At 34.9% G+C, this 25967-nt stretch overlaps 1 protein-coding gene across 3 annotated transcripts; it reads left to right on the top strand.

Moving 5' to 3' along the window:
* Nucleotides 1–1954: 1954 nt before the first annotated feature.
* LOC128995051 (alpha-aminoadipic semialdehyde synthase, mitochondrial-like) lies at nucleotides 1955–24514 on the top strand. Of its 3 annotated transcripts, XM_054419927.1 has the most exons (20): nucleotides 1955–1980; nucleotides 2846–2918; nucleotides 3767–3919; nucleotides 9343–9519; nucleotides 10359–10511; nucleotides 11083–11210; nucleotides 11952–12049; nucleotides 12299–12426; nucleotides 12973–13247; nucleotides 13521–13692; nucleotides 13994–14064; nucleotides 15364–15500; nucleotides 18402–18642; nucleotides 18941–19190; nucleotides 19867–20038; nucleotides 20406–20500; nucleotides 21003–21071; nucleotides 21597–21729; nucleotides 22916–23092; nucleotides 23804–24514. In XM_054419927.1, exons 2-20 carry the CDS (start codon nucleotides 2871–2873, stop codon nucleotides 23920–23922), a joined length of 2796 nt encoding a protein of 931 aa, XP_054275902.1. In that variant the 5' UTR covers nucleotides 1955–1980; nucleotides 2846–2870; the 3' UTR covers nucleotides 23923–24514. The 3 variants fall into 3 exon arrangements, with proteins under 3 accessions (XP_054275902.1, XP_054275900.1, XP_054275899.1); XM_054419925.1 differs by lacking the exon at nucleotides 1955–1980 and having other exon boundaries at nucleotides 2686–2918; nucleotides 15373–15500; XM_054419924.1 differs by lacking the exon at nucleotides 1955–1980 and having other exon boundaries at nucleotides 2686–2918.
* Nucleotides 24515–25967: the final 1453 nt, after the last annotated feature.

Below are 25967 nucleotides of genomic sequence, written 5' to 3'. Positions count from 1 at the left end.
AAAATTTCATGACGGTTAGAGATCAATCTTTTGTTATAAAATGTTAAAGTCGCTCATTGTAAGAAAGCTCTGAAAAATCTGTACTTTTTTCATTCAACCCGATGAAAGGCTGAGTAGAAAAAGCATAAAAAAATTGAAGCCAGCACACATAAACACAGAAATAAATTTGTAAAAATATGATGTCAAAAGTATTTTCCTAAGTCTACTGGTTACGCTGCAATAAAAGATCAAACTCGAGTATCTAAATTTTTGACTGGACAGTGATTTATTTCTACTACAAAAGTAAAAGACGTTTTTCGAATCTTTACAAATAAAAAATAAGACCAGTTTTAGCAACCAAATATCAATATCACAGAAAAATCTTAGTTAAAATTAACTTAATGCTACAATGGAGTTTATGTTCCGACGGATATATACGACCTAAAAACGCAATCAATCCGGTAAATACGTCATATATAATCAGCTAAACCTATAAAATTAATTTACAAACATTTTTACAAAAATTTAACAATCACTCTAAGATATTACCGAATCATTCTTGTTATCTTGTGAATCACGGTTACAAGGCTGCAAACAGGAATTCATAACCGTAAAACGTAATCATACCATCGCTGATTACAATGACCATAAAACTTTCCCTAGTTATTGCGTCGTAATGTTAGCGCCTGCGCAGCACTCAGAAAGCGCAACGGCGCACGCGCAGTCGCTCAGTGGCAGGGTGGCGGGAAAAGTGAAATGATATCTGTCCCTGCGGTGGTCAATCGACGAAAGTGAAACCATTGGATATCCTGTTGTGGTGAACAGTCTAACTTGATGTTAAGCTATAGTAACTTCAGATCAGTATTCACTCGTGCGCGGAGGGGTTTGGGTCAATGAGGTCCAGCGTTCAAATCCCGCCAATCACCAATACACTTTGATAATACCACGACCCTCTTGTCCTAGCTTGAAGTAATGTGTAAACGATTCTCGTCAAAACCTAGCGTCCTAGGATGTGAAGGTGGGAAAAATAAATTGGGATGGACAGTCTTTAATTTGTTATCAAACTAGTATAGTAGCTAAAGGTTGCCTAACCTGAGAAAAGTTAGTAGGTTTTTTAATGCTCGAAACTGGGGCCAGCTGTCCTTGAGCGTTGTAATTTGTACCTTAGATAAGGAAACGGCTGATTTTAGTCTGTAACAAAACTACACAGATCATCTCACTCCATTCTGCAATCCATGTCATCCACATTCACCTTAAAATAATATAACTATGTCTGTCTCAAAGATTAGGTTAATAAATTATGGTTTTACCGATACTTTGCAAAAGGAATTCGGCTATAATCTGAATATATTACAGTAGTCCTAAACAATTAGTGGGGACAAATTAAACAATTCTCGTTAAAAACAATACCAATTTTATCTTGATTATATTTTATTGATTATATTTTTGTGCCTATCCCACTCCAAAGTGGAATTTCGAAAGAAGGCAACTAAAGCTTTTGAGGGAAAGAATTAAACCCGTCGCCCTCGCATCAAAGTTTGAAAAGCTAATCACTTGACTAGCAAAATAATTTTAAAAATTACACATTAAAGATAATACCAAAAGTGACTAAAAGGGAATCAAAGTTAATTAGCAATTAAATTGTATTGTGGTATAATGAGTTTGTAGTAGATATACAACTACACAATTAACTATGTCATTCATTCAATTTATCATTACACTACACTTATCTTGTTTACTTACGTTCTTTGTTTGATAAACAACAACAAAAGAATCAAATAGGATAACGTATTTCGTAGTGTACTTAGTGAATCAGGATTGGTCAGAAACAAAATTTGTGAAAATAACCAGCTCAACATTGTAGTGGAAAGTTTAAAGTGATAATGGATGAGGTCAATAACATCAATGATTCCATCCTTAGCTTAAGTACAACTAAGTTCACAGTTTAGTTCTCAGACAGTTTTACAGAGTTGTATTAATAGTCAAAGGATATATTTTAAGGTGAGTACTGCAGAAGATGTTAAATTTCAGTTGTTTATAGGTAATAGATTTTGGTGTACAGTTGGTCTGGTGTAAGGGCCTTGTGCCTGGGATGTCCAGGTTCAAATCCTACCTAACACCAATGGATTTACCTAACACCAATGGATTTTAGATATAATAATGTGCCAATGGTTTAGTGCACAACTTGAGTTTTAGGTCAATAATCTTTCTGAGCAAAAACAAGAAAATGGGGAATTTAGAGAACTGTCTCCATATTGAACCTTCTCCAAATACATAATAAATTTACCAAAATACCTTTTTGGAAATAATATTAATTTATATAGTTTTACTGCAATCCAAATTCAACGATACGATTATACTCAGTTAGACTTTGTGCTGGGATTTGAATTAATGAGTAATACTTTGTAAGAAAATCTTATTGTAATAAATACTAGGGTTTGGAGTGTTCTCTCACTAAATAACTTGAAAAATACAATTTTTGTTAAATAAATAACAAAATAAATGCACCACAAATTACTTGTGCTCATCAGCTAACAGTGATGTTTATGGTACATAGGCTTTTTGGAAACTACAGTAATCGGTAATCTATTATTTAAGTAATCTAGAGGCCCCGGTTTGAAAACAAAAATTTATACCGATAACCTGGAACTGACCTCTTCCAACTGATAAAACTAAAACCAGATTATTTCCTTGTGAATTAAGAATTCAGTCTGTCTCAAAGTTTGTATTAAAATCTTAGTTAGTGACCTAGTTTTGTTAATTAACATGACAATTAATCGTATCATAGTGTTAAATCCATTCATATAGTTTTTTTTTTACTGTAACTTGTGAGTGATCAATTAAATATGATTTTGCTTTATTTTAGGAGAGGTAAATCTATAAACACCAATATGAATCAACTCCGTCTCTACTCTACAATCATCCAGAAGGCAAAGTTTGTAAGTATTTCTAATAATCTCTGAATAGCTTGTTAAAACCAATGCTTTATGTTTATAAGTTAGGTTACTGGAACAGAAAACTACTAGAAACTGTATTAAACTTAAAATTTCCTGCCTATCCAAGTGTGAAGAAGCTATAATATCCTACACTAGAATCTTATTTGCACAAATAATAATACCTTGTTCTTATATTAATCTAGAATAATGCAAAGTTTTAGAAATTATCAGCTTATTCTCCAAACTCTGAATTAGTAAATATTAATCCACTATTCTATATGCAATTAGCTTGATCGTGTTAATTTATGATGGTTCAGAAAGTTTGGTTGTCACAAAACATGTTAGTTGCTTTTTAAATTTTGAAACAAGTGCTAATTTATTTTATTGGCGTGCTGGTGAATAATTAACAGTTAAGTGAAGTCAGTACAGTGAATTGAAGTGTAGTACAGTTTCTTAGATGGAATGTGGGGTGTTTTTATTTCTTGAGAGGGTCAAGATCCTTAATTACTGTATTTGATATGTTATTTTTATAATGGGCTCTTGGAAATAGCAATTCAAAAGAAGACCAAATCATTACCAAATGAGCTGGATAGGGTAACTGAGTGTTTATAGTGCTCAACAAAAAATCAAATGGTTGCCAGATCAATCCGCAGAAGTCAGTAGCTTTTTGATGTTTGAAACAGGGTTCAGCTGTCCTTGACAACTGGACTTGGCTAAGGAAACAGCTGATCTCAGTCACAAAGCTACTCAGATCATCGCACTCCATTCTACTCTCAACTTGCATTCACAGGTGGCGTTGATGTCTAAAATATTACAATGGTAGTAATGATGATAATGATTTTGGATTTTAGCCGCTGAAGGGGAAGGTAATGGCGATTCGCAGGGAAGACCAGAGTGTGTGGGAGAGACGAGCACCTCTGGCCCCAAGCAACGTGCGGAAACTAGTGAGGGCCGGCGTCAAGGTGCTCATACAGCCGTCCAACCGACGAGCATACCCCGTACAGGTACGGTTTCCAGACTATTTATAACTATCTATTGTGAGCAACAGCTAACCCCCTGGTATTTAGTTAAAGAGTTAATTACAAATGGACAATCAGAGAAACAACCAACAAAGTAAAAAATAGTAACAGCTGAGAAAAATAGATTTAAAGTTACAATTTTATAACTTTAACACCCTTTGACCTATGAAATATATATATACTAGCAGAGTACCCGTCCTTCGTACGACGGGGCTGGAACATAAGCATAAAATGCTTATTGCAGTTATACTCAAGCTTTGCGTTTGCAATAAGGGAGGATACAGTTTGATAAAATTTGTTTTTTTTTTAATTTACAGTATCTATATATATAATACGTGAAGCCGTTTTTTGTTAACGCAACTCCTCCCTTATTTGTGGACCAATTTCAACGTTTAAGGTGTCAAAAGATTCGTCTCAATATGTAGTTTTGCAATAAGGTTTTAGAATTTTAAAATTCCTACTCTTAAGGGCGTGAGGCCTTCTCAAAGGTCGGGGTTTCTCCATAAGAAATACATGGAACAAATTTAAAAACAAAAAACAGCTGTTTATAAAAAGATACTCATTAGCTTTTTGGGAGTAAATATTTATGTTTGTATATTCAGTAGGTTAAGACCAAGTTAAACAGTTAATCAGTTTTGTTGGAAGAACAGAAAATGCCTCAAGTTCAAAGAAGAAATATTTAACACGGGAGGAGGACACAATTAATAATAAGATATCTTGTGCGTATGAGGAGAGTAGAAAAAGAGAGGCCTGGTCTAACAGATACCCATCCAGATACACATTCACTTGGTGAGATGAATAATATTTTCCAGCTCTGTTATGCAACTGACTTTGGAAGTGATAAAATATACGAAGCACAGAGTGTTGTTACGGTGGTAAAGTAAACTTGCATAATGTCAGATCAAATTAATGCATGCAAGAAAGGTTTACTTCTGACACTGACAGATCGAGATATTTCAAAAGATTTATGAGAAACTATAATAATGCCTTGACTATGATAAGTACAAGTAGTAAGATTAAACCAAATATTGGCGGACCTTATGTTTTTATATGTAGAAATACGTTAACCAACTTTCAATGGTGTTGCTGCCTTAGCCTATTCAAAGCAGATATAGGTGAACCTTGACGACACAAATACAAATTAGTTTCTAACAAGTGTTTAAACAACTCTAAGATGTTACTAGAATTACTCAAATTTAAGCATAACGTTTTCCTCGGCGTTATGTTTTATACTATGCGGCTCATTGAGCCGCACAGGTTCTCTAGTTCTATAGTATTACACATCTACCATAGCCATAATGTTCTACCACTTCACCTAAACAATAGAGAAAAATAAATTATCAACAATTCGCAAAATATCACAAATTATTCACGAAATAAAAAACATAAACATAACTGTAAACAATCCTACTTTGACAGTTCTCATTGCGAATCACAGTTTTTTGTTGCTGCTTAGTTAAAATTAGCTGTTTTCATAAATGCAACAAAAAAATATAGTGCTGCACCCTGTTGGTAAATCTTATAACTTTTTAATGCTTTTCCATAACATAGAACCAACTTTTTTAGTTGAAACAGCAAACAGCTGACTAAATTCTTTAATTCCCTTTAAATATGAATACTCATAAGGTTAACATGGGGAATTACAGAGCCGCTGGGGCGGAGCCCGAAAGGATTTTTGAGATAAGAATATGCCTATATGTTAAAAGGGAATGTAAGCTACCATCATGCCAAATTTCAGCCCAATCCGTCCAGTGGTTTATGCGTGATTGAACTTCAAACACACAAACAAACAAACACACAAACTTCCACATTTATAATACTAGCTGAGTACCCGTCCTTTGTACGGGGTTAATATACAATGCTTATTGCAGTTAAATACTTGTGCTTTGCATTTGCAATGAGAGAGGACACGTTTTGAGAAAATTTGGTTTACTATAATCTACCGTATACTTTAGTTTATAGAATATCTACCATAGCCATGATGTTCTACCACTTCACCTAAACAGTAGAAAGAGGTAAAGTTCACACACTCAGGTTTTGTTGCTGCTTGGTTCAAATTAGCTGTTGTCATAAATGTATAAAGAACTATAATGGTGCTGCACCCTTTTGGTAAACCGTATAACCTTTTAATGCTATTGAACATCATAGGAACAAATTGTGTAGTTGAAACAGCTGGCAAAATTATTTAATTTTTTTTAAATATGAATACTCATAAGGTTAACATGGGAAACTCTAGAGCTGCTGGGGCGGAGCCCGAAAGGATTATTGAGGTAAGAATATGTCTATATGTTAATCGGGAAGGTGAGCTATCATCGTACCAAATTTCAACACAATCCGACCAGTAGTTAATGCGTGATTGAACTTCAAACAAACAAACAAACAAACAAACACACAAACTTTCACATTTATAATATTAGTATGATTAGTAAGATTTTTTTAGTGGTGTAAATCCATAAAAAAATTGTTGTTTGATCAAATTTTTAAAGGGAAAAAGGATTTTTCTAAATTAAGAAGCAAATTTTTTTTGTGGACTTGCTTGGAATGATACACTGAAAGTTTTTCAATACTAGCTTTGCATTATCCTACCAACTCCAACAAAACAATTAAATTTGATAGTAATAACACTACTAAATTGCATTTTCTAGATGGAAATCAAATGAATATTACATTGTCATAATGGCAGAGGATAAAAGATTCAATTAATGAACAGTCAAATTACAAAAAAAGATTTACTAGAGGACCCTCATACAGATCAAAGATACGGATAGTTACGGGTAAAAGATTTCATTATTGTCCTCATTACAGTAGCTTCCTCGTCCACTTCCAAATTCCTTCTTCTTGTAGTAACTTCTTGAAGTATCAGTGATGGTGGGGGGAAGGGTATGTACGGTATAAGAGATTGCATGTCATCTTTTTTTGCTTGTGTGACCGGTCCACGGTTTGGATAGAGAGGGCTCTGTTGAACATTAACAAGTGATTGTAAGAGCAATCCTTTTTTATTGTTGTATTTTTTCTTGGTTTTGTTTTGGCGTACTGCTATAAGTCCAACTATCTGAAAGGCTCTTCTTTACACAATGAGAACACAGTGAAAGATTCTCCTTTAAGAAGTCTGATCCATCTAATGTTCAACCAATTGACAGGTCCCTCTTCTCGTTTCATTTTGTGAACTTCTAAACATGGATTCTTGAGTTTTGCTGACTTTATTATTTCAAACCAGTCCTCTCTGGAACGTACAAGTTGTTGTTTTTCTGACTTGCCCTCTCAATCATACTTTTCCTTTTGTTCCTTTCCCAATCATCCTCTTTTCTTGTCATTTTCCTCCTTGTTGTTGTTCATTCCCAAGTAGCACACATCGTTGGCCCAACGTTGGGAAATGGTCAGCACGGTTGGTAAATGGTTGGCAAAAATTTTAACGATTTGCCGACGTTGGCCCAACGGAAACTGTGATTCGTTGGCCCTACAAAGGAAAGAATCGTTGGGCCTTCGTTGGGCATTCGTTGGGTTTAAGTATAAAACATTCTAAAACGAATTTTAACAAATTGATTTATTTAAAAGTACATAAATGTTATGGCAGCAGAATATAAGACAAATATTGTAAAAATTTGGATCAATAATGAATGTAGTCAGATGATGTTGTGATACTAGATACAGTGGGGAACACCTGCTTAACATATAATTATTATTATAATTAATTTTTTGTAATATTCTTTAACTTATTTAAGCAAGTTTTGAATAGTTATAGAGAAAAGATTAATTAATTATATAACAATCAATTATAACAGTAGCCTACTAATATCTAATGGTAATTAAATCATCTATATTCAAATACCAGTATCCTCTCCAACTACCAGAAAAACAATTCAACTACTTGAGGCCTAAACAGATTAACAGAATCATATTATACTGTAGCATCAAAAATATTTAAAGTATTAATTGTGACCATTGCACCTGTCGGCTACTCTTTTACCACTTGAAACCACTCATAACCAACAAGCACAGTTAGTTCAGAGGTAAGGCGTGAGGCTCACATGTCGAAGGTATGGGTTCGAGACCCGTCCCGGCCAAAAAATTTTATTTCGTTTTATTTTCATAATAAGTTTTTATGAACTATTTAATCAATTTACTCAACTCATAATTATGCTTTGCATACAAAATCTTTATTATTTTGTGTTTTTTATGGTTATGCCCAATGGGATGGTTGGCCCTTCCGCAAAAATTGGTTGGTTGGCCAACCGTAAGACTCAGTGCCAAAACATACCGTTGGCCAACGATCGACAGAAACGTTGGGCCAACGATTTGCCAACGATTTTTGCTACTTGGGTTGTTTAAGATTTCTGAAACAGAAACACAACAGTTATAGAAATCCTGAATAATGAACACCAATGTTTCATTTTCACACCAAATTATTAATTAAAATTCATTGGGATTATTGTTTTTGGGATAACGACTTTTGATTTAAATTATACGCCTTGGCTTACCTTCAGGATTAGGTTCGGAGTTTTCTATTTCCTCATTCAGGTCGCCTTGAGCTTCAATATCCTGCTGAAAAGATTTCTGTTCTGCATCGTCCCCATTGTTGCCACTAGTTTGACCTAAAAGAAAAACAACTTGTCATACTAAAACCTTATCCAAACTTTATTTAATAATTAACTAGGATTTATGTCAAAAGAAATTAAATTAAAGTCAAAATGTGTTTCTTGTTGCTCCAAACAAACAAAAAGTTACATAATGCATTCTATCTTAATAATAAAATAACATAGACTAATAATAATTCATAACTTAGGTTGTAATAAATATTATAAACATTACCTTTATCACTTCCTGGGCTCAAATCACTGTCCGAAAACAACACAAACAAATGATGGATCAACATAACCTTAAAAATTTGGACTGGTTGGTTGTTGCTATGAAACTTTGTTGCAGTACGTCAGAGCTCAGAGCATAAACAAACTAACCATTCTGGTGGCGAATTATTGAACTTTGGACTTGGTTGATTGTTGCTCTGACCCCTCCAAATCATAAAATATTTCCTAAAAGAAGAAAAATAACTAGTCAACATTAGCGCTTGAAGATCATGACATGAAATAGATTTCTCACAAATCTGAGAAATCATCTTGAACCATTCAGAGTAAATACAGGTACCTACAATACCACTGTAAGTAGTGTCCCCATATCAATTAACTGGTAATAATTGTGATGTGTGAAAACAGGTACTGTGCAGTTTATGAACTAAAAGATAAGTTTGTAAACAAAGAATTTCTACAAATATTTTGGTGAAAATCCTAACATTATTCATACACTAAATTAGTCATCAACAAAGTAAAGAAAGATCAAACTAGTAACACAAGTATTTATTGAACAAATAGTTTAACATTAAAACTGAGTAAGCTACATAAAGTATGTTTCAGTCTTATATAAATGCTGGTGCTATTCCACAAGAAGACATATCAGAAGCATCGGTTATATTCGGAGTGAAGCAGGTCCCAGCTGATTTGCTGCTTCCCAACAAGACTTACTGCATGTTCTCACACACAATCAAGGCTCAGGAATCCAACATGCCTCTGCTTGATGCTTGCCTAGAAAAGGTAACTGTATAAGTTAATACTGTATTGTATATTGGATTTTTTAAGGAATAGATTTTAGCTAGCTTACTTGAGAAGATTGGCTAAGGTGAGTCGGGGGCAGGGTAGAATTCAAATCCATGACGGCGATTTAGGTACCAGCAACTAAATTTTGTTAGTACAGTACAGCTCACCCTAATACTGATCACTCCTTGCTTTGTGGATATGTTCCACGTAGACAGACAAATGCAAGGTTGAAAGAGACTGTCAACCTATTGGGGGAAAAATTAGAGTCATGAGTCTAAGGGATACGCAATGAAAGGTCACAAAAGACATAGCACAGATATTTTGTCCTAGTACGTTTCTCTTCAATCAACTCTCAGAGAAGAAGCCCTTGAACCCTATTTGTCTCAAGTAAGCTATAGGTGAACTCTAGTCCTTAAAAAATTCTAAATAGAAACTTGACTTTCTTTTAAAATTCCGTCATGTATCTCAAAGTTTAAACGTCAATGGTAGGGAGAGATGTGGTAAAGGCTCTCAGCAACAATAAAAATCACACCGCTAGACACTAATGGTATTAAATTGGTCTAACGGCAATTAATTGTTGTTAAGACTGTTAAAAATAACAAAAGCAATGGGGGGAAGGCTTATTTTGCCCACATGCATTCTGCTTGCCATTCTAATTGACACGATCTACATACAACTAAAATTTCTTGGACTGATCAACAAAAATTGTTAAATTTTAAAAATGAAAACCAATTTTATCTCAAATAAAAATGTCTTTGTATGAAAATCACAGGAACTTGTCATGTATAATTTCACTAGTTTAAACACTTACTTATTACAGTTACGATAATTTACAGAACATCCGTTTGGTCGACTATGAGAAGTTAGTGGATGAGCTTGGCCACAGGATAGTTGCGTTTGGTAAATACGCTGGAGTTGCTGGGATGGTCAATATACTGCATGGTCTAGGTCTACGGCTACTTGCTTTAGGTCACCACACACCATTCATGGTATGATTATTTCTAGTTGTTTTCAAATTTTTGATTACGTAAATCGTTCATTTTATTAAGGTTGTTTAACAAATTATATGACTTCAACTTCATTCATTTTTAACAGGATAACATTCCTACAATATACAAGTTTTGACATTGTTAATTTTTTTTTGCATGGGAACGATTTTTGGGTTTTACCTTTCGATAACAGATAACATTGGTCCTCCAGAAACCACTATTTTCTAAAATATCAGAGAGCTTCCTAGAACATTCTAGAAAATGTTTTGTGGATAAACAGGAATTTTAAAGTTGTTTTTTACAATACAATGGAGGAATTACATTCTGATGCTGCTGTTTGGTTCTCAGCCGATTATTTAACAAGAAATGAGGATAAAGTCCAAGGAATTATTTCACATTTCAAAAAATGATTTTACAAAATGGTATGTATCCGTCAAACTGCAGGTTCTACGTCTTGATCAAAAACTGAATTACATGAAACCCATACCTATATCCATTAAGGAATTCTCAACATTTTATTTTTGTTGTTTTTTACTCAAAATTAAAGAATTAACATGGCACCAATTTTCAGCATATAGGTCCGGCACACAATTACCGCAACTCTTCCATGGCTACACAGGCAATACGAGACGCTGGCTATGAGATAGCTCTGGGTATGATGCCCAAGTCTATCGGACCACTCATATTTGTCTTTACTGGGTAAGGGACTGGATATTCAGTTTGTTTAGTTCAGTTGAAAAGCTATGAACAGTGATTGTATCTATATTTGTACTGTAACTATTTTGAGACCGCAAAATACATGTCGCAAATAAATTCTTTATAATGGTATTCATTCACACCTGTTGGTGTAGTACCGAAATAAATAATTAAGTAAAGAAGTCAATCTTGTCAATTAGGTTGGCGTTCAGCAGTGGTGTGTTGCAAAAAAAATACAGGGTCACAAACATAGTATATACAGTACATAGGTCCTCAGGAAAAAGCAGAGTGGGAAAACCGTTTCCACACGTCCCTCCCCACTACACCACTGGCGTATAGTCAGAGAAAACCCTCTTAACAACACTAAAAGTCACACCACTATTTGTTTAAAAATTATCCAAAAGCAATTATTTGTTGCAGTAACTGTACACAGTAAAAGCGACGGAAGTGGGGGAAACAAAATTACCACAAGAATGATTGTTTGATTTTATTATTGCCAATAGGGTAATAGATATACAGTGTTTCCAAAGTATTTCACAAAATATAATAAAAACTCGAAAAACTGTTAATTTGAGAAGTTCAATGAAAACATTGTTATTTCTGTCTTTAAAAAGTTATAGTAAAAGACAGTACAAGGTAGTCAGGCTATTCAATCCTAGCTAAAATGAAATTAGAAGTTGAAGACTAAATATACTGTATTTAAAGTCATACTTTTATGAGATCTCCGCATTTATTTTCTCCAAGGTCTGGTAATGTCTCGCAAGGAGCGCAGGAGATATTCCAAGAGCTACCTCATGAGTATGTTCCTCCCTCCATGCTGCAGAAAGTGGCAGAGCACGGAGGTAATGTTTGTATTTTACATAATTTATGTTAATAATTTACATTACTAATAGTAATACGCTATTATAGTTACTGTTTATACGTGGATAAATCAATGTGAACAAATTTTTACGATGACTGTGATAGATGTTATAACTTGTTTAGACATTTTATATCTAACCATTTTTGTGAACTCCTTAGCGTACTTAGCTGAATAAAATTATGGTCTTATCAAGAACGGCGACTCTTAAGGATCTTTTAATTTTTCACAGTTACAAACAAAGTGTACGGGTGTCAAGTGCGCAGGAGAGACCACCTACAGAGGAGGGAGGGGGGAGGTTACGATCCACAGGACTACGACTCTCACCCAGAACTCTACATGTCAACGTTTGGGAAGAAGGTGACAATTTGCTTATATAAGATGTTTGTCCCTTGTTAATCAGTTGACTTTAAGTGTCCAAACTAGCTAGTAAAAAAAGGTTATATTGAATTGGCAAAAACACACAAGTTTTGTTTGATAATAACTTTGGAATATAGTTATTTGCTTTTTTCAGTTGATGAATTAATCATTTTTTGTAAGTTTCTCGTCAGTGGTGTATTTGAGGCATGAATGGGATTTACTTGCTGAGTCGTCCCAGTCATTGTTCCAGGTTCTTTCAGTAATCAGGTACCTCGCCTCAACATAAGTTAAAAGCCAAGCTATACCTGTTTGTTAGTTAAAAATATGAAGGTTAAAACACTTTTTGTGCTGTGACCCCATTCCGATTGTCACATTTGCATTCCTACCATATCAGTGATGGCAATGGAGGAGTTACTACTGTAACTAAAACTTTAATTCACCAACATGTCATGTTTCACACACAATAATCATGATTCATTTAAAACGTCAGCTAGTGACAATATTTCTGCAAACACGTAAAACCATAAAACGTTCCATCAATCCTAGATCGCCCCGTATGCATCAGTGATAGTGAACGGGATCTACTGGGCAGTCGGGGCGCCCAAGCTACTGACACTACCAGATGCCAAGAATCTCCTAGCCTCCGCACAAACACCCTGGCTCCCCGTCAGTGAAGGTGCCCCCGCACTGCCCCACCGTACACTCGCCATCTGCGACATCAGTGCTGACCCTGGCGGCTCCATAGAGTTCATGAACGAGTGTACTACCATCGACACGCCCTTCTGTCTCTACGATGCGGACCGCAACAAGGAATATAAAAGGTACAAGCCGTTTTACTCGTCTCACTCTCCCTAGTTTTAGAATATATTACAATTTTGAGCGTTGTAACTGAGCAAGTGCCGAAGACAAATTTAACTGAAAGAGCATTTTACCATACGCTTGAAAATTGCTATCAAAATTATAGTAATTCAATAACAGGTTCATAACCAACACTTAGTCATTTCAAATACCTAGATACCTTTGAAAGACATTTCAGAATTACCTATGAACCAAAACATGATCCTTGCATGAAACAACCAACTGTTTGTTGCCAGTTTCAAAGGTGCCGGACTCCTAGTCTGCTCGATTGATAACATGCCGACTCAGCTGCCGAGAGAATCAACTGACTTTTTCGGTGACCTTGTGATGCCATATGCTGTTGATATTCTTCAGTCAGACGCAACCAAACCTCTTGAGAGTCACAACTTTGACACCGTTGTAGCCAATGTGAGTGTCTAGGTCATCTAAGAAACGTAATTGTATTAATAAACTTTAAATTAGTTAAACATGATAAGCGATAATGTTGACAAATTATTTGTTGGCAAGTGTAATTATTTAATCAAGCATTATAAAATTATTTTGGTTTACCATTCTTTTATAGTAATTGGTTATAAATATGAGTGATAATGTATATTTTTTGCTTCCTAATTAATGGTACAGTTGTTATATGTAAATTCACGAATAGCACTTCAAAAGACTTGCCAATTAAGCTTAAACACTTATCATTTTGTTATCTTTGTGTTGGCAGGCCATCATAGCAAGTAATGGTAAACTAACACCCAAGTTTGAATACATTCAAGATTTGAGGCAGGAATCCAAGTAAGTAGTTTTTCTTCAATAATTAAGTTTTTATTATTTACCATACCAAATATAATTTTTTATTCAATTAAATAAGGAAAACAGTTTGTGTTTTTTTTACATTTTCGGACTTAAACCTACCTGTTATTTTTAGGTTAAATCAGTTAACAGCTTTGCTAATCTTAGTTTAAAAATTAAATATGTAGGCTATATAACACTATATATTTTGGCAATTATAAACCGTTGGGGGAGCGAGCTGGTGTAGTGGTTAGAGCGTGGGACATCGGTCCCTAAGGTCCCAGGTTCAAGTCCTCCAAATGACTAATAGATTTTATCAAAGTGATAATGCCGCAACCCGTAGGTCTAGCCTGAAGTAATGTGAAAAACAATTCCAGGCTCGTGCCTAGCGTCCTAGAACAAAAAAATTTAACTGTATGTTTATTATGAATTTTTTTCAGTTAAAGGATATTACATGCCCAAAATATGTAATTATAATGTTTTTAATTAATGGTTTCTACTTATGAAATGAAATGAATAAGTGCTTTATTTACAACATATTGGTACATACATTCACAGGTAAAAAATTACACTTTATGAAACTAATGGTTAAATAACCGTCTGTTCGGTTGGCACTTAATTTTAAAACTTACACTAAATTAAACCTTCTTTATATACTTTTTTTTTTAAAAGAAACGTAATATGTATATAAATATAATGTAAAATAAATAAGAAAATAAATAACCTCTCCTTAATTAATATTGCTATAATATTGCCCCATTTAACAAAACAAAACAAACTATGACTGATGTCTAAACGAGCTTCAAAAGGTAAACTGAAGTTTACTACACTGGCTAATGGTTTCTAATTACTTTGAATTAATATAATTTCATACTTTATATTATGGATTTATTCTTTTTTTTATTGCAAAAAAAATTTAAGTTTCAGCCAAATAAAGCTGGTAAATTAAATTGAATTTAATGTACCTACTCCTAATATTACATTTGTATTCTTTTACATTATATAAGGCTACCTTTCTCAACCTTTCTTTGCTCCTAGACTCCCCTTAGAATCCTGCATTTTCATCACACATCCCACACGCCAAATTAATCTCAATCCCTCTGTGTAGTTAATTACTATATTTTCAGTATCATGTGATTAAGTTTTGTGTGGCTACAATCCTAAATTAATTTTATTGTGTTATTTTTATTTATTTAAAATTTTTATTTTTTTAGTTTTTCGAAAAGTGCGCCCCCATGAAATCCTTTCTTGCCCCCAGGCTGAGAACCGCTGCTCTATTGACCCTGAGATTTATAATAACAGTTGTTTCAGACGTAGCCGCCACAAAATGCCGGATGCAGTTGGTTCAACAAAGAAGATCCTTGTGTTAGGAGCAGGAAGGGTCAGTTCACCTCTCGTAAAGTACCTGAACAGGGATGAAAATGTGCACATAACCTTAGGTAAATATCTTGTCACCCTGACTCTAAAAGTGAGCATGAATGACGTGCTAAAAGAGTATAAAAAACTAGATAAGGCACAGATGTCTGGGAGAGTGTTGTAAATTGTGCGGTAAAGTGGTGTTTCCTTGAATATTAAAAATCCTAATTTGTATACAAAATTATAAATTTATTCGTATAACCCCAAATTTTTTTTCTCAAGGTAAAAGTATTAACTATCTTTGTTCTAAACTTAATACTGAATAAATGTTTCTTTGCACAGTAGTACAATAGTAGCTATACAGTAAGTAGGTAGAGTATGCAATTTGATCAACAGAAAATTTGTCAAGAAATTCCTATTAAGCCTACGTTAAAATATATTTTTATGGCTCTCTATTACTTCCTAGGACGCTAAGCTCTTGATTTAAACAGTTTTACAAATTATTTTAGGCTATCGTTAAAATATATTGTTATGGCTCTCCTTTACTTCCTTTAATCAAGAGCTTAGCGTCCTAGGAAGTAATAGAGAGCCATAAAAATATATATAAAGGTTACTTACAGTCTTCGCAATCCTGTTAGTTGAGCACTACGGCCGTTTCGGAGATAACTCCATCGTCGGGTGCGTAGTCATTATACACTAATCTGAGCTATTTACATATTTACATTTCTTACGTGGTTTCTTCATTTTCATTGCGTCAAAGTTAAATAAATAGTACATACAACACAAAACACGGACACGACACGAAAACATTAAGGCACGTGCACGGCTAAAAACTGACGACCGACTGAACGAACTTTATCACTGCAAAGGTTTGGTGGACGACTGGAACAGCTGATAACACGTGTACCAACATAGCTGCTCAAATTATACCTTGTCCTGTTTGATTTGTATTATTTTCTCAAAAATTGGATTGGCTGCTGAATTAGTCTGGGAATTAATTATTAAGTTCGGTTCTTTAGCTGTACTGGTGTAAATGTGGAAATTTTCAATACAATTAAGTTTGTGACCTTTGCTACCAATGTGGAGTATTTCTAAACTATTAATTTCAGAGTAGTCGTGGCAATACTGTTGGATGTGTTCTGCATAATTTGAGACAGGATTTGGTTTCTTGATAGCACTTATATGTTCTTTATATCTGGTCTTAAAACATCTACCAGTCTGTCCGATGTAGTAGGAATCACATTCTCCACATTTAAGCTTATACACGCCCGACTTCTCTAGTATAGGCGTAGTACCCCTTTGTCGTGGAGCTGACAACTTACGTTGAAGGTTGTTGCTAGTTCTGTATACAACTGAATAGTTATGCCTACTAAAAGGACGAGTTGCTAAACGTTGGTTGAGTTTACAGAACTCTAGTGTCACGTACTTTTTATCAGTTTTTTCTTTGGCAATTTTATTATTAGCTTTACTCTTGATTCTCCTGTGTAGTTTATCAATCATGTCAGAGCTGTAACCGTTATTCAAGGCAATGTATTTTATTGTGTTAAGTTCATTTCTATAGTTTTCTTCACTTAAAGGTATGTTAATCAATCTGTAGAGCATTGAATTGTAGGCTGCAATTTTGTGAGAGTGGGGGTGATTAGAGCTGCTATGGATGGTTGTGTCTGTACTGGTCGGTTTTCTATAAATATTAAAAAGGTGTTTGTTATCGGATTTTGTTATTGTCAGGTCAAGGAAATTGATAGAGGAGCTTTTCTCATGTTCTATTGTGAATTTAAGTCTAGGATGGATATTATTAAGATATTTCCCAAACAGGTCAATTTGTCTGTTATTGCCTTTGAATAAGCAAAGAGCATAGAGAAGTCGGGCGTGTATAAGCTTAAATGTGGAGAATGTGATTCCTACTACATCGGACAGACTGGTAGATGTTTTAAGACCAGATATAAAGAACATATAAGTGCTATCAAGAAACCAAATCCTGTCTCAAATTATGCAGAACACATCCAACAGTATTGCCACGACTACTCTGAAATTAATAGTTTAGAAATACTCCACATTGGTAGCAAAGGTCACAAACTTAATTGTATTGAAAATTTCCACATTTACACCAGTACAGCTAAAGAACCGAACTTAATAATTAATTCCCAGACTAATTCAGCAGCCAATCCAATTTTTGAGAAAATAATACAAATCAAACAGGACAAGGTATAATTTGAGCAGCTATGTTGGTACACGTGTTATCAGCTGTTCCAGTCGTCCACCAAACCTTTGCAGTGATAAAGTTCGTTCAGTCGGTCGTCAGTTTTTAGCCGTGCACGTGCCTTAATGTTTTCGTGTCGTGTCCGTGTTTTGTGTTGTATGTACTATTTATTTAACTTTGACGCAATGAAAATGAAGAAACCACGTAAGAAATGTAAATATGTAAATAGCTCAGATTAGTGTATAATGACTACGCACCCGACGATGGAGTTATCTCCGAAACGGCCGTAGTGCTCAACTAACAGGATTGCGAAGACTGTAAGTAACCTTTATATTTATTACACGCAATCTGCCACACTGATTAATCATAAAAATATATTTTAACGTAGACTTTATAGTACTTTTTTGACAAATTTTCTGTTCTGTTTCTGTTCTGTAATAAGCGGCAGTAATTCTGGGCCTATGCCTGGTTGGGCCCAGAAGGTCGTGGCATTACCGCCTATTATTAACGCCGCTTGTTACTCTTTAAGCAATATTGGTCGATTGGAGGGATTTAATTGTGGAACTTCTGTTACTGAAGCCCCACGTTCAACCACTAGACCAGCCTGTCTTCACGATAAAATAGAATCCGCGTACCTTTGTCATTGTTGATCCACTGTTTTGTGTTACTGGTAACTAGTTTTGAAACTTCTTAGCTCCATTTTCAGATCTAAAAATTGGAAAAAAATGAATACAACAAATAATTTCAAGTATTTCAAGTGTAATCATATACTTTGTCTGGCCAGGTTCATCAGTGCAGGATGAAGTTTCGACTTTAGCCAACCAGTTTGAGCGAGTAGAGCCAGTGTTGGTGGATGTTGTGCGACGACCAGACCATGTTGGCGAGTTGGTGCAGAGCGCCGACCTGGTGGTGTCCCTACTGCCCTTCCAATTGCACCATCTAGTGGCAGAAGCCTGCATCACCCACCACACTCACATGGTTACTGCGTCCTACTGCACACTGGAGATGATGAGATTGCACGAAAAGTAAGACCCCCATGCTTAGGATATGCATGACTTAAGTATTTTATACTTAAGTCATTTAAGTATAAAATGGCTGTTACTTTCATTACCATAAATAAAACACAGTAGGATGTGTTGTAAGCCTAGAGCTTAACAAACTTTGGTACCAGAGGGGAAAGTTTGTTTGCCCTTACTAAATGTTGAGCAGTTTGAATCACTTTCCAAAAAAAGCGTTGGAGTTTCTTTAGGAAAAATGCCACTTGCGTAGATATTGCCAAAAAAATACAAAAAGCATTAGCATTTCCAAACTGACTATTTACAGGGCCGTGGAGGCTGGAGTGACGGTAGTCAATGAGGTAGGTCTGGACCCGGGCATTGACCATCTGTTGGCCATGGAGTGTATAGACGAGGTACATCAGGCGGGGGGCAAGGTGGAGTCTTACGTGTCGTACTGCGGAGGCCTCCCAGCCCCGGAACACTCCAACAACCCTCTACGCTACAAGTTCTCTTGGTCCCCTAGGGGCGTGCTGCTCAACGTCTTGGGAAATGCTAAATACCTCGAGAACTCCAAGGTATCATCATAGAGACACTAAACAAGCTATGCATTTTGACCAGAATACGAATGAAACTTAAGTGTAGATTAGACACAACAGAGAGGGTATTTTAAGGCGAAGATGAGTGTCGAATGAATGAATGAATGTTACTCACTAAGATCGACTGGTTATAAGCCCTGGTTATAAGGGATATGACGAGGAGCTTTCGTCATAACCCTGAAAACTGGGTCCGGTTTCAAACCATCTAAAAGCTTCGGTTTGTATTAGAATCAAACCGGCAACCTAATTAGTAGAGCAAGTTGCCATTTGTTACCAGTAGCTATGTTACCAGTTACCATTGCCTCCTCTAATGCATTATACAGGGCCACGGCATTGGTATGCGTCAACATCGCACACACGTTATATCTTTCTAAGAGGTTGTCGGCCACTTTTACGATTCATTTGCCGTCTTTTACCAAATTTCAAATACATTACAGCAAGTGATTTTATTTTAATAATTTTTACTTATAGTCTAGGCCAGGTTTTCCTAGGCGCGGAAAAACGATAAACCACCATTACATTACCTAAGACAAGAGGAGTATGCGTTCCATGTTCTGCTTCCGCGCTTAGAAAAACCCGGCTCTAACAAATGATTAAATTTAAATGATTAATGATTTAATTATTAAATTATTAAATTTTTTTATGATGTTTGAAGGTGGTCGAGGTAGCTGCTGGTGGGGAACTACTCCAGAGTGGTAAAGACTTGGAATTCCTGCCAGGCTTTGCTCTGGAAGGTTACCCGAACCGAGACAGTCTGCGATACTCTCAGTTGTACGGAGTAGCGGCGGAATGTCACACAATGTTTAGAGGGACATTACGGTATAGAGGTAATTTGGAAATGTATCTTTATATCCCAATCATTTAGAAAACACATTTGTTTAATAACAATTCCTAATATCAGTGCTTACAAGTTTACAATAGATTATCTTTTAACTTCAGAGTCGGGTCTTTGAATGCCAATGGTTACTGACTCTTAAACTCACTCTTTATGGTATAGATCTACCATTAACAAATTTAATTTACTAAAATTAGTTTTATTAACCTAATCCTAATCACCATAAAACATAATCTTTGAAAATATTAAGGATATCAGGTATAAGTGTGAAATTATCTACTTACCGCCTACCGGTTACATTGTTTACTGGATTCTCCTATTGAGGTGAATCCTTTGTTAATCACTTTGTATATGTTTAGGTTTTCTAAAAACTATGGAAGCTCTAAAACATCTAGGACTTATTGACTTGACAGCTCATCCTGCACTCCATCCAGATGGACCTAGCATCACATGGGTATGTCGGGTTATGAATGATGGTTTTGTTACAATATTTTGAAATGCTATTACAGAATTACATAAAAGTTTCACTAAGTTACATATAAAGCTAGTATACACAAACTCTTACTTTTATCCATAATCCAAATTTTATTTAGATTTCTGGTAAAAAATTTAAGAGCATCTTTTAAATTGTTTTTGTTTGAGGACACGACAGCTTCTTTCTTCTATTTAGAAACTGGTCCTGAATTTAGTACGCAGTGTTTAACATGCTTACAAATCTAATGGAAGATACTATTTCAGTTTAAAGAAAAAAATGAATGGTTCTAACTGTTCAAAGTAAATTTTTGCACTTAAAAGTAGCCGACTAAAGACATGCGGCAACACCCCCAAACTTTTCCACGCCTGTTCTTAACTGATTCTAAAGTTTTGACTATTATAAGTAGCCTACAGTAATGTATATTTTTTTATCAAATTAAACAGAAATTATGATTTGTATGTAAATAGGTAACTTTTTTCAGAGAGAACTGATGTGCACATTACTTGGATTGTCTCATGCAGATATTTTCTATGAAAACCTCAAGGGCAAGGTAAAGTATTTAAAATCTACATGAAATTAATGAAACAAGTTTAATCCTTCTAACTGCATGAATTCAATGATTTAACTACGATGCCTACTGAATTTTTATCTTCCTAAAAATCAAACAAAATTCCAAATAATTTTTTTAAACAATTTTTGTGTGGATACAGTAAGGATTAAGGAAAAGTGGCAAAATTCCTGATCTGAGGTGTAACTCACAAATGCAGCAATCTAGTTAACTTCCAGCAGAGCTAATTATATTTTAAATTCATGTAATACACACTTTTACTATCAAACAATGCTCAATTTGTGGGGGAAATCGGCAGAACAAAGTTCCGGTACCTCTCTTTAAAATATATATATATATATTGGCATAAATAGGTAAATAAATGGGTACAAATCACATTAAATAGGTTACTGTTCCAACTCCTCATTTTTAGAAATTGAGCACTGCTATCAACTAGTTGTAAATATAGCAAACTTTGTTCTAAAACGATACATTTTTATATAGACTGACACAATTGTCGTCTGCTAGGTGAGTGAGCGAGTAGGTGAGGCACAGTTAAGGGCCGTAGAACAGCTGGGAGTGTTGGATGATGTTCCAGTAGTCAAATGTGGCAATCCTCTGGACAGCCTATCTCACTACCTCAGTGGCAGACTGAGTCTAGGTAAGTAACTATACCTATCTGAACCTATAACATAACATGAGTAAATAAACCCAGATAAAGTTGGGAAAAAAAATACACAGATAAATGTGTTGTAGTCAAAACAAGAAATAGCAAATCTTGAAAGTTTTTAATCTATGTACAGTAGAGCGTTGATTATCTGACGCGTCAAGCATCCTAAACATTGGTTGACCAAACAGCCAATTAGGTTGCCACTTAGGTTGCCACGACTGCGAGTGAGGGACGATTAGCAGTGTCGGCGAGACCGCCAGATATGGTAACAGATGTTGGTACAATCACAGTAAACAATAAATACCCCCGCCGCAGCAAACCTGCAGACTAAGCGAATTTCCATTTGCCTGATTGGATTTACACTAAAATGTCTCCTTAAAAATATCACATTTATCCCTATTTAAATAGAATCAGTTTAACACATACTTAGGTTTGCTGCAACAGGGAGGGTAAAAGTGTTTTTTATGTAAAATGTTAATTGTTAGTAAGAAATAAAAACATGTTCCAAATTTGGGCAAAATATGTTAATAAACAAGCAAACTACAACAGTTTACTTATTCTCCATAAGAATAACATGGGAATTTTAAATTTGCAATCTTTTGGAATTTTCTCCGTAACCATTAGGCGCATTATAACGCTTCAATATACTAAATTATTTGTTTTTTTAAGCTCTACAAAATAGTTTAGAAAGAAATTGCAAAATTTGATTTTTTTTGGGTCAAAAATGGGAAAAACCCATTTTTACCCCATAAAACCCCCCATAAACCCCCGTTCCCATGGTCTGATCATGCTGGTTCGTGAACTCGTTCGAATAAACATAGGTTTACACGTTTGTACCAAATTTAATCAAAATCGGATCATTTTTGCTCGAGTTATCGCGCTAACGGACACATATATATATATATATATATATATATATATATATATATATGAATTTGAACGGATGGTGTTTTTGGCCTCTAGGGACCTCAAAACGAAAAAAAAATCGGTCCCGGGTCCAGGTCTTACCATGAGTACTACGGTAATAGCTTATTCCCTATATGGGAAATTCGCTAAAATCATCAAATAATACATGTAAAAATGTATTTAAATGTTATCAATTAAAGTTAAAATAGTTGCTTGAGTTTTTAATATTTTTTGTAAGGGAATCGTCATTTTATATCCTTACCGGTTACAGGAGAGCATGAACGTGATGTTGTCATTCTGCGCCATGTTCTGGAGATCACTTGGAGTGGAGGCCAGAGGGAACGACGTGACATCTCCATGGTAGAGTATGGAGATGGTCGAGGCACGACGGCCATGGCTCGTACTGTTGGACTGCCTGCTGCAATAGCTGCTAAGATGGTTCTTGACGGTATGATCTTTGCTAAAACTATGCCAATAACAAAACACAGTAACACCTTTTAACAAGTCTTTACGCTGCGATAAGCAAAGTTCAACTCAATAGATTTGCTGCTTTAGCATTCATGATACGAGAATCATAGTTGTATTGTAAATTTAACTATAATGTTAATTTTGAACCTAAACGAATCAGTAAAAGTCCCTTTACTGTAAGTGGACTTCTAAAATCCTCTTCATATCAAGTTCACTTTAAAATCCCTACACTGTGATTCATCTTTTGAAATCCCCTCCACTGTAATTAAGTGACCTTTTTAAAATCCCCTCCACATAAGGTTCACTTTTAAAATCCTCTTTACTTCAGTTAAATGAACTTTTTACACTGTATCCCCTCCAGCAGCTAAGTTCACTTTTAAACCCCCCATCCACAGCTATAAACTTCACTTTAAAAATCCCTTTCACAACAATTAAATGCATATTTAAAACCCCCTCCATAGAAATTCACTTTAAATTATATTTCATATTCTATTGCATTTTTTACAATCCAACTAGCATGTTTTAATCTGTATTTGTTTGGACATGTTAAAATTATAATGCACAAACATTAAATTAAGAGCTTCTCAAATTAATCTACTGAGCCACAAACTCTCATCAAATTAAAATTGTTCTTTCTATACTATGATACTGTAAAGAATTAACTGTTCACTAACATATTTTTGCTATTTAGGAGAGATACAAGAACAAGGCATGGTGTACCCTCTGGCACCTCACATTTACCGGCCGATGCTGAGCAGACTAAAAGCAGAAGGCATTGTTACCACTACGATGATTGAAACCATCGATTGATAGGTGAAATAAATTAAGAATGTGGACTTGTGGCGTGTTGAGTACAAAAATTGTTTACTGTGAATTGTTTACTGACAAACTGTGTACATAAGAGAATATAGTTAGTATTTGATTACAATTGGTTTTGTTGTCGTTGATACATTTTTTATGATCGTTTTTGTTATTGCTCTGTAAGTTGTAACATTTTTAGAGTAGTGATTTTTTTAAATCTCCCTAAAATAATAACACTGTCAGATGTGCAAAATGGTGTGCAAAGATTAGTCATCTTTGCCAACTGGCCATTAGTCAGGCCAACTGACCTGGAAGGATTTTTTAAAGTAATATATTATGTTTTGTACCAATACTGGATTAACAGGGTTTTACTGTATATTTCAAATATTGTTTTCACATTTTGATTTTATTTAAAAATATGCAGTTGGCAGCTCAAAAAAGAGTGGAAAGGGATGCATAAATTTTAAAATAATAAATTTAAGACACGTATCCAGAATAGGAGTTTATAAATAGATTTTTTTTAGATTATAAGTCTGTATTATAAAAAAATATTTAAATTGTATTTTGTGTCAAATAAACACACTTTTATATGTTTAAAATATTTGCCTGTCAAGTTCATCATCCCAACCCCCTTTTGATGTGATATTGCCAATAATGCTGATAATTATCAGCTGAATCTGAATCTTAATATGATCATGTCTCGTGTCTTACAATAAATACAACTATATTTCTGCAGACTGTTTAAACGTACAACATCCAACTATGTTAGGATTTTGGATTATTGTACAAGGATAGGGATCAGCTAGCTTACCTGGTGGACAGAGTCCAGATTAGCCTTGATTACACATAAAACACATGACACAACAAAGAAAACCCTAATATTTTGTCCCAGTTAGCTTCTGATGAAGTCCCTATCTGGGACAAAATATTAAAGCCCCTGTCACACGGAGCTGGTTCCAGCAGCTAGTTCTCGCTGCGAGAACCAGCAGCTTTAGTTGCTAGTTCTCCAGCGCGCTAGAAGTCCTGTGAGACACGAAGCTGGAGAACTAGCGCTACAACTTACAAGTCTGCTAGTGATGTAATTAGATGTAACAACACACTCCATAGTTAACAAAAAAAAGTGTTGGTATTAGAAGTGATGTTTTGTCAATGATCAGCCATCATAGAAGTAAAAAGTGCCACGAAAAAATAAAATATTAATGTAGAAAAACACTATTATTTTGTATCTACTACCGGCATGCAAATTAACTAATTAAAGTTGTGGTAGGCGAATAAAATAAGGACTTAATCTTTCAACAACACAAAAAAACACATTCATTTAAAATATATGTAAGATGTAGCAATTATAACAACGAGAAAATTATGACAAAGCGTGAAAAATGTCTAAACATGAAAGTTTAAATTTATTTTCGATTAGCTTAAATGTGTTCAATTAATTTAAATACATTTTTCTTAATGCGAGAACTAGCACGATACTCTCAGACAGAGCTGGAATGGTGCTAGAGACCACAGCTGGGTGGTCACATGACCTGCTAGTGACTCTTCAAGCGCTTGTAATATTAAACCGTTTAAAACCTCCAGTGGCTAGAGATACCAGCTCATGTGAGTGTTTCTAGCAGCTGGAGAATCAGTCACACGATGCTGGTTTTATGCTGGTTCTAGCTGCTAGTTACTAGCGGCGAGAAAACCAGCTCCTGTTTATATATAACGGAGTGTAACAATTACAGAGGTATATCTCTTTTAAGCTCAGCTTATAAAGTACTGTCAAAAGTAATCCTAAATAGGCTAAAAGTATATATAGAAGAAAATATAGAAGACCACCAAGCTGGATTTATCCAAGGTCGCTCTACAACGGACCAGATATTTACTATCAAACAATCTCTTTCGAAATATTGGGAATATAATAAAGAAGTCCACCTACTGTTCATTGATTTTCAAAAAGCATATGATAGTGTCCTTAGGAAGAAAATGTATGAAAAAATGAAAATGTTTGGCATACCTGACAAACTTATTAACCTGACAAGAATGTGTATTCAAAAATCACGCTGCAAAGT

This window comes from Macrosteles quadrilineatus, unplaced genomic scaffold (genome assembly GCF_028750875.1).
Source record: "Macrosteles quadrilineatus isolate MER2022 unplaced genomic scaffold, UCM_ALF_1.0 Scaffold_5__1_contigs__length_97177068, whole genome shotgun sequence".
NCBI lineage: Eukaryota > Metazoa > Arthropoda > Insecta > Hemiptera > Cicadellidae > Macrosteles > Macrosteles quadrilineatus.
The sequence above is the reverse complement of the archived record's forward strand: the minus strand, read 5'-3'. Positions and strand labels throughout refer to the sequence as shown.